This window comes from Echeneis naucrates, chromosome 7 (genome assembly GCF_900963305.1).
Source record: "Echeneis naucrates chromosome 7, fEcheNa1.1, whole genome shotgun sequence".
Taxonomy (NCBI): Eukaryota; Metazoa; Chordata; class Actinopteri; order Carangiformes; family Echeneidae; genus Echeneis; species Echeneis naucrates.
This window is the reverse complement of record NC_042517.1, coordinates 19897033-19907124: the sequence shown is the minus strand read 5'-3', so window position 1 is coordinate 19907124 and position 10092 is coordinate 19897033. Positions and strand designations below refer to the sequence as shown.

The 10092-nt window shown below is 41.4% G+C and overlaps 1 protein-coding gene across 2 annotated transcripts; it reads left to right on the top strand.

The window, feature by feature from the left end:
* Positions 1-451: 451 nt before the first annotated feature.
* Positions 452-7959, top strand: LOC115046301 (tumor necrosis factor receptor superfamily member 14-like). 2 transcript variants are annotated; one of them, XM_029506587.1, is made up of 10 exons: positions 452-838; positions 1215-1338; positions 3509-3602; positions 3718-3855; positions 4452-4607; positions 5142-5229; positions 5333-5496; positions 5612-5642; positions 5814-5859; positions 7229-7959. In XM_029506587.1, exons 2-9 carry the CDS (start codon positions 1297-1299, stop codon positions 5842-5844), a joined length of 744 nt encoding a protein of 247 aa, XP_029362447.1. In that variant the 5' UTR covers positions 452-838; positions 1215-1296; the 3' UTR covers positions 5845-5859; positions 7229-7959. The 2 variants fall into 2 exon arrangements, with proteins under 2 accessions (XP_029362447.1, XP_029362448.1); XM_029506588.1 differs by lacking the exon at positions 452-838 and having other exon boundaries at positions 894-1338.
* Positions 7960-10092: the final 2133 nt, after the last annotated feature.

Sequence of the window (10092 nt, the reverse complement as noted above, 5' to 3'; positions counted from 1 at the left end):
CTTCATCATGGAGGGCACTGGGGGGAATCTGACCTGGCATCATTTCCATTACCTGCTCTTAATGGAGCCATGATGGAGATATCTACAAATATCCTGAAATGTTACATTATGATAAAAGAAGTTAGTAGCTGATGGAACTGGATAGAGTTAGTAAGACGTTGAGCCAGTGAGATAATAAGTGGCTGGGTGTGTGCCAACGACAAAGTTGTTTTTCGCCACTTGAGCACGCCAGATAGAGCCCTCACCCGATTAATGCCAGGCACATATGAGTGCTAGTGAAAGCAGGACTAATCAGGGGGCACCGCGGTGCAGTCAGCCACTGGTGAGAAAAAAAAAAACTGCCAAACTTTTTCACACAACTCGCCGCATTCGATCAAGGGGGAGGAGAGGGGGATGGCTGCAGCCTCGATCGGGCGCTGCCACCCAGTGTTGAGGGCAGAGGCGTGATGTGGGGGGCAGGATCATGAAAAGGAACAAATTTGGTCCCCAACGCGGATGGATTTCTCCGGGGCATATCTCCTTCAGAACCGTTAAGATTGTAGTGTTGAGTTTAGCAGAGGAGCACAAATTTCAATAAGTATCCGCTTACAGTCTGGTCACGTGACTTGGATGGACCAGTTCAATATGCTGCGGGCTGGGGGTGTTTCTGCACAAAACATTGGAATAAGTTACCTAAAATGTTTGGAAAAAACACATGCGCTTCATTTTTCATTTATTAATTAGTAATTGATACTTCAATGGAGTAGTCAATACCAAAACGGGCGACCTGCTGGTATCGCCGTGGGATCGGTCCGTCCATCACTGACAGGAAGAAAGAAGGGTGCAGCTACCGAACACGGTAAGTCCTTAAAATGTGCCTGTGTCATAGCAGTCGTTTGTTCGTCTCCAGAAAAGACACATTAACACACTCGTACATATAATTATAGTTCCAATGAGAGTTTAAATCAGAACCTACAACTGAGCAACACGAATGCTTTCGGTCCGAAATACTTTAGAAAAGTATTGTTCGCGTGTGCGATACAATTAATAAATTAAAATAAAAACAATCAGATATTTTTTAGACAATCTTTTGAGGTAGTACAATTTCACTTCCGTCAACAGTAGAAAGTAAAACTAACACTAGGGCCAGTTCCGCTTGAGTCGCAGAGATGTAGCTTTTAACCAGTTTAACTTTTACATTTAGCAGATTGAAAACCTTCACTTTTTGTTTTCAGATGTTCGATGGATTTAAAATTCAGCCCATCCCAGATCTCAGTAAATCTGCAGCCCTCGTAAACAGACAACCGACCATTCAAGATGATTTGGAGAAGAAAAGCTGTGACGTTTGCATCTTTGTTGGTAAAGTTGTTTATTGCTGAATATTACTGGACGATTGCTGTGTAATGAAGTATAGCGTCCCACTGCTTCCACTTTGCAACATTTTATAATTGTAAATATTTGTCTATCAGTTCAAGTGAGTGAACATCTGCGGTGGATGGGGTTTGCAAAAAATGCCATTTTGAAAGTTTTCCACTTGGTAGAAAAGTCATATGAGCAGCAGATGACTAAACAACAGAGACTACTGTATCACAGCTTTATATTCTCAGACTGTGTCTGATGAAGAAATGAACACAGGTTGTGTACACACGTTTAAACTGTGTGCTTTATGTGTCAGTTTAAATACACTTAAAGCACAAAAATCAGTCCCACACACTCATGTGATTGATTTTAATTGAGAATGTGGCTGCAACTAACATTTACTGTGGTTGGTGATTTATCTATCTATTTTTCAATTAAAATAAGATAGATAGATTGCCCTATTGTCTGTTCCACATAAAATCAGAAATTCTCTTTTGTCATGGCTCAGGACTAAATTAAAAACACCCAAACATTAAAAACAATCCAACACAATCAAAACGCATTACAGCAGATAAGTAAAAACACATAAAATGACTAAGATCCCTAAAAACACATTGCAGTCTATATTTTATTTTTGAGAGTGGCTATTGCAGAGGGGATGAAGGATTTTTTCCCCACCTTGCATGAAATACCTATCAATGTTACTCGTTTTATTCAGACCTTGTGAGTCATTCTTGTATTTTCTATCTACGATTATTTATTACCAAGCAGCTGCCCTGTTAACTGCTTTTTGGCTGGCTTGTTAATAGGGAAGTGCAGGGTGATGAAGCACTGACAAGACAAATGCTTTTTTGTGGAGCACATACAGCTGATCTCCTGATAAATAATCTCTCCTGGCATCAATTTGACCACTTGGTGTGTCTTCATCATGGAGGGCACTGGGGGAATCTGACCTGGCATCCTTTCCATTACCTGCTCTTAATGGAGCCATGATGGAGATATCTACAAATATCCTGAAATGTTACATTATTATAAAATAAATTAGTAGCTGAGTGAGTTGGTGACAGGGTGGGAGACTGAGTGAGCTGGATAGAGTTAGTAAGATGTTGAGCCAGTGCGATAGTATGCAGGTGGGTGAGGAGCAGAGATGGTGAATGTGATAAACAAAACAGGGTTAAGTTATAACCACATAATTGTGAAAGTATGTTGCAGCCATAACACAATGACTACTGACAGGTGAAGTGGTCAACATATCCGGTTACAATTGGACCTGCCTTTTGGTGGGATGTCTTAGGCAGCCAGTGAACTTTTTGGCCTAAACCGGATGAGATGGAAAGAAAAATAACTTTTGGTCTTCAGTGGTCAGTACCTCCAAAATGGCACCAGGATGCATTATGGGAAGAAGGCAAACTGGTAGGGCAAAGTTCTTGCAGAGAGACTTTGAGTCCTTCCATCCACGTGGATGTTGCTTTACATCCTATCATGGAATCAGCATTCCCTATGTATTATTCCTCTTCAGTAGAATAATGCTCCCTGTTTCTCTTCAGCAGCGATACAGGAATGGTTTGAGGAACTGCGGGATGTTAAAACAAGTCTAATCCAAGATGGCCCCACCCCACAACTTCTCAAACTAAAAGGATCTGCTGCTAACGTGTTTGTACTAAGTCACCTTTAAAGGTCTAGCAGGATCCAGGCTTTTGTGGGTCAGGGCTGTTTTGGCAGCGAATATTTTATATATTGTGCCATATTAAGTGAGTGAATTTGTGAGTTATAACAACAAACAAGGTGACAGCAGCACTGATGTTTGACCAAAATCTAAATCAGCTCATCTGGGTGTCTAGTGCATGTGAACATTAATTGTGAAGCCTCTTGCTCTTTGGTCATCTTGGTGTTGAGTCACCTTCTGAAATGTTCTTCTCCTTCCTCTCCAGATTTTTGTCCAACCGTACAATCATCTTTTGGCTTCATCTATCTTCTCTCTTGCCTCCATCAGCATCCTCCCCCCACTCACCTTCCCTCCTCTTACAGTTGCCTTTCTCTGCCACATGGTGACTGTCAGTCGCCTTCAGTGTATGATCCGTTTGGTCAGCCATTCAGTTCAGTTTTTGACCCTGCCAACAGGTGAACCAAATTTTAATGATAAGGAAAATCTTTGTCTCATCCTTCACAGATACTGATGATCAGAGTCCAAGGAGGAAGTACCATTAGATGTCATCCAGCAGAGTATCTGATAGGAAATGAATGCTGTCCTACATGTTCACCTGGTAAGATGCACCTGAACAGGGAAGGACCAGCTCACTGTGACGTAAAAGACTTTGCAGTACTGTTTTATTTAGTTTTTTACATTGTTTTGTTTGTTTGTTTGTTTGTTTCCACCAGGAAGTCGAGTGAAAACAGACTGTTTTTCAGTACAACAGGCATTCAAGAGTACATCCTGTCAGCCCTGCAGCAAAGGAACCTACATGAATCAGAACACTAGACTTAAAAATTGTCTTTCCTGCACAAACTGTGACCCAGGTGAATTTCTCCAAACATTTTCTCATGGTGGTACACAGAGATTAGTATTTAAACAGATTAGTTAAACATTGGTCAGAAGGATTTGGTACACAGAAATAACAGTTCAGGTAAACATGTCCAGTGGATGGTGTGCAATCAACCCCTAAATGTATATTCTAAGACGCAAGCAAGGCCTTGGTTGCCAAACAAGAGCGCTTATGGGAATGTAAAATTGAGGGCAAAAGGAAGTGATGAGTCAAGACACAAAGAGTGTCTTTCCACTGAAACGCAATAGGGCTTTTAATCTGCAATGTTTTATTGACATTCGTCCATTATCTGATCTGCTTATCTGTACTGATTGGCAGAGAGCTGGAGCTGAACCCAGCTAACATTGGTGATTGGCCAGTACAACCTTGCCAGTCTATTATAGGGCCAACATGTAGAGGCTGACAACCTTTCATACTCGTATGCTGGCCTTGTCAAGTCAGCAGTTAGCCTAATAGTCTTTGGATATGCACACTGCAAACTTCAGATGGAAAGGCCTCAGAGGCTTTTGGTAGTTGTTTTCTAGAAGACTAAATGAAGTATGTAACCACTTGTAACTTGTGTCCTGACAGGTTCTGGTCTAAGGATAAAGCGCTCATGCACACTAAAATCAAATACAGTATGTGAACCACTGGAAGGATTCTACTGTATAGATTCCAAAGAACACAGCTGTGTGGCAGCAGAGAAACACACAGCATGTAAACCAGGACAATACATCAGTTCAAAGGGTGAGTTTTCCTCGTCTAATTGTAGTTCATACTTCAGATAGAATTTTAAGCTTAGTTAAACTCAGCCACAGTGCACATGGTCAATCGGGACTATAAAGAGAATCAGGCTGAATGGCTGCAGCCACATTCAAGCTGACTTCATTTACAGAAGTAAAGATTGTGTATCTTTTTTCTATTTCAACCTTAATCTTTGTCCTTGTGTAAATTATCCCTCTGGGTGGGCTTCAGTACTATCCAAGGAAAACAGCCAATATGCACTATTGATTTCTAAAGAGCTACCATCAAGAGTTTACCCTGAATATTTCATATAATGTTTACACTTACTGGCAAACTAGCTGCTTTCAGGTATTATGTCCCATCTAAACCGAATTCCTCAAAGTTACACAGACAACATGGATATTTCTCTGTCCTGAAGAACAAAGGTTTTAAATGCAAATGCTGGTTGCTGAATAGAAATCAGACAGGATGATGAAATGCATCATAATATGATGTGCACACTAGTAGCTCATTTCAACATGTGTATCATTTTTACAGGAACAACCTCCACGGACACTGTGTGCTCTGACTGCAGTCATGGAACATTTTCAGATGGGACATTTACATCTTGTCAACAACACACACAGTCAGTGATGCTGCACATCACACAGACACAGAAGGGTGTGAATTTGTAGCTCTGATACATGTTGCTGTAAAACTGTCCCTCTCTTGTCTTTTCATCTTTCCAGATGTGAAGCAGAGAGCCAGCTGATAAAACCAGGAACCTCTGCCACTGATGCTGAATGTGGCGAAAACAGTCATTCATATGTAGTACCACTTGTGATTGGTTTAGTTGTTTTTTTAATATTGGGATTTGCGCTTTTGTTTTTGTGGAAGAAAGGATTATGCAAATGTAAGCTCTATGTCCCTTGACTACAAATGATCATGGTACAATGGATGTAATCTTTTCTGACAAGTCAAGATGTTGGTGATTAAGATATTTTTATTGGGTTTTGTTTTTATTATAGGCATACAAAAAAAGGAAGAACTCCCACAAAGGTATGTTTGTTGTCGTCTCTTTGATTATTTATGTTTATACATATATGTTTATACATATATATGTGTACGTGTGTGCACACTGTGGTAGATGATAATACTTGTTCAATCCCGAAATAATTTCATCTTTTTTATCTGTAATACCAATTTTAATTGTAACATATCTCTTAAAAGGAAACCACAGATGGACAAGAGACAAATATGAGACTGAATACAGAAGGTAAGACAGCATCGTATTCTTGAATTATTCACTGTGGAACTGAGCTGAGTTGTGAAGAACTGCAAAGTTGTTTCTCCTTAAAGTAAATGTACTTCTCTCCTCAGTCGAAGAGACAAACTGGAGATAAAGATGAGGGCAGGGATTTGTTCACTGCAGAGTAAATGTGCTCAACAATCCAGTTATATTCAGGTTGGGTGTTGACACATTGTCCTTGCAGTGTACAGAAAATAGGTACAACTGACAACGAGAAGTTCTTTCTGTGTGGAATTTCCATGGTCTCTGTCTGTCTCTGTGTGTTGGCCCTGTAATGGACTAGACCTGTCCAGGATGAGCTGGGATTGCTTCCACCACACCTTGTGACGCAAAAGGAACACAGTGGCAGCAAGGCTGAGTGAGAGTGGCAGTGAGCACATAAGTATATATGTGTGTACACAGCGCTCTCTGGACCCCCTGAATGGCAGGTGGACACAGATTGACAGGAATTGTAAAAGCTTTGTGATTTTGTTCTCAGTTTATTAGTCTGGGTGTTCATAGTTTGGATGGGTCTACTGACAGGTTTAACAGCACGGCCAGCTCTAGTCCTGAAACTTGTAACAGTTTCAGGACAGTTTCAGGACATGGATCATACACAGCTGTTTGAGAAGTGTGTACTGGGTCACTTGGGGGGACACCTCTAGCTGAAGATGAATCATCAGTACTCACATCTTCACAGATATTATCAGTCATTCAGGTTTTTGCAGGTGGTATTAGAACTTTGGGCAGATGATGTATGCCCACCTGAGGAATCTAAGATACCCAGTGCTGAGTGCGGGCAGTATTGTCCACTGTACAGTCATTTGTGAGTTGCTCACTGGAGAGATTCACATCTTCATTCTCATTTGAAGCACAGGGGGGAGTGAGAGCAGCACAGTCAGATTGTGTTTGTTGCTCGGTGGAGAAATCCACAGCCTTATTTTCATCTGAAGCACAGGACGAGATCTGAGAGGCACTTTCAGCGACATCAGGCAGGGCTGGCAGGACTGGCAGGAAGTTTAAACATAGCAACAAGTTACGGTAGACAACTTTTTTCTGACCGAGATGGGAATGCAGACCTGAAAGGTGTGGATCTGAGGATTGCTGCTGACCATGGTGTAGACCACATCCCCCCATCAGTCTGCCAACTTTCTTTGACCTCTCTCTCTTGCTTGCAAGAACCGGTTTCAATCTCCACTTCTTTGACTCTACTGTTGTATATTTTGGCCTGCCACTGTTGCTCATCACTGGCATGTTTCTCTGCCATTATCATGGCTTCATGGAGATCTTTTCTCAGCTCTTCAATGTATTGTGGGAATGAAACATCACTGAAACATACTCTGTTCTCTCATATTAGATTTGAACAGAACGTCAACAGGGAGGCGGGGGACGTGGCCAAACATGAGATAGAAAGGTGGAATCCAGCAGTCTCATGGATGGTGCTACTGTACATGAATGTCAAGGTGTGTAGCATTTGAGGCCAAACATGTTTTGCTCGTGGTGGGAGAGTTCTAATCATATTCCCCAACGTACAGTTGAAGCGCTCAGCAGATCTGTTTCCCATTGAGTGAGGCTGTAGTGTGGGACGTTTTTACACCAGAAACCTGAAGAAGGGATGCTATCAACTTACTCTTAAAGTTGGCACCTTGACCTGAGTGTATTCTTTCAGCGAAAGAAGAAGCAGCAGAAGGAGCTATACCACAGTTTCCGTGCTACTTGTTTGGCTGTCTGGTCAGGGCAGTAGAAGGTGTGTGTCAGCTTGGTAAAGTGGTCAGTCACAACTACCACATCATAGGCTCTATGCACAGAACGTGATAATGTATTTCCGCTTAAAGCTCAGGATCCTTGTAAACATCCAGTTGCCAAATCACAACCTGGAAAAACAACAGATAACCTGCTTGTGACTCAGAAAAACTGATCGAAATTGATCTTGTCGATGTTGAGAGTCAGAAAAACTAGTATACTGTAAATAGTTCTTGTTGTTCGATAATCGGAAAAGTAATCTACTGTAAATTGTTCTTGTTTGATAATCAGAAACCGTTGTTGTTCGCTAATAAGAAAATAAACTAGTCTAATACTCTTGTTGTTGTTATTTGTTTTGATTTATGTTATGTTACTAGATGACATGTAAACGAACAAAGGTGTCCTTTCAAAGGCGAGAGGACAGTGCATCCAGCCACCACTGCAGTGTACCGCAATGCACGGCATCAGCCAAGTGTAACTCCCAGTTAAATTTTCATACGTTCCCAAAAGGCATTGAGTTACAGAGGCGATGGAGTGTTAACATAAGAAAAGAGGGTTTCCATGTCAAAGAAAGCTCCTGAATCTGAAGCCAGCATTTCCAGCTCGCAGACCTAATCGAGCCTTCAACCCCAGCTGGGCACAGACCCCTGAGGAATGGAGCTGTTCCAGTGCTTTGTTAATGGAACAGCTTCACCCTTCCAGCTTCACATCCCGGAGTTTGGGAGAGGACAGAGCGAAAAGTCCACATACATACATTTCTGTCCAAGAGAGCCCAACTATCTGGGCCAGAGGTCAAGAAGACGCAGTCTATCATAAGCCTGAGAGTCCATGTTGAGCGTCTCATTCGAAGGGTGAAGGAGGACAAGATATTCAGTACAGTCACTCCCAGGTAGCATCAATCAGCTTTACACAGTTGCCTGTCTTTTGGTCAACTATCAAAATTGGCCATTGGTTAAAGCCTGGGCAAGTAACTGCTAATGTCAATGCAGAGACAGACGGATGGTAATATAATATGTATATATAGTTCTGATTTGTGTAAAGTCAAATGCAACATTTTTGTTCTACACTTTAGAATGAACTTTACTCATACTTGAATTATTTGACTGTGGGGCCCTTTTGTTTTCATGGCTTGTGTTACCTGACTGTCCTTCTTGGCTCCTACAGTTGTGGGGGAAGGTCATCAAAATGAACTGTTAGCTGTCTCAGCTACAGTAGTGTTTAATTGGAACTTAGTTTGTGCCTTGTATTTAAATCTGCAGATTTCACATTTATTGACTTTTGCACTAAAAGCTGCTTAGTTAGAGGAAATAGGGGTTTAATTTGTCTTTAATGAAATAATCATTTGGTGTCCTGGGAACTGTGGAAACACTGTTCTGTCTGTAATCACAAACTGTTGCTTTCTGAGGAAACTCTGCTTATAAAAGGGATATTGTGTCCATTCAATTACTTGTGCATAGACAGGTATTTTGACATATACAATACAGGCCAAAAGTTTGGCGACACCTTCTCATTCAAATGAATAGGAAAGTGGGTCCAAACTTTTGGCCTGTACTGTATGTATAAAAGAAAAACAAATCACACCTCTGTTTCAGAGAGCTCAATACACTGCTATTTCTGTAAATGTGCTGCACAAAAATGTCATTGTGGGTGCAGATAACAAAATCACACCATTCCATACATGTGATCAGCAACTGTCCTTGGACCTGCCAGTAATAACAATGGCTTACTTTCAGCTTATGCACACCATGGTCAGCTGTGAGGAACTTGCAGTTGATGTATCTCGGTGCATTTGGGGATTTAACTTCCACTAGACCAAATGATGGCCGTTCAAGTGGGTCATATACAAGCCCATCAGGTGATGCACCCAGCCTGTGGATGAATCACAAGACCACACAACTGCATAATCCTTTAAGGTACCTGCTTCCATCTCCAGTCCCCTCCTCATGGTTAGAGTTTGTCGTGTGCCACAGATGATTCTTTCAGCCAGGTTGTTATACAAAAAAATACAATTTCGTTAAAAAAGAGGCAATATTAGTAACAAGATTAACCTGAAGCAGAGCGGATCATGACTAAAAAACACCTGTCAAATCATTAGGCTCATAACGTTAGTTTAGGCAAACTAGATAACAGCTAGAAGTACTGTTGACAATTTACCTTCGAAATTGCAGAGATATGAGGAAGCATAAAACTTAAAGCTCTTTTCAAGTTTACTCTGCAGCGTTTTGGTTGATGCTTTCACAATACGACGTACATCGTTCACAGTAAACTTGGGTAGCTCCAAAAGGCATGGGTGAACTTCATTGATTCAGCCATGATTGACCTAGCATCCTCTCTGACCGGAAATATCATACCATCCTTCGGTCTAATGCGGAAGTGATGTGTGCATAGAGCCCATTGGGCAGTTCTTTGAATCTTCTGCTGTCCAGAAGTCTATACACACTAATTCCAATGGTGCTGTTGTCTATCCTCTCAAGTGGT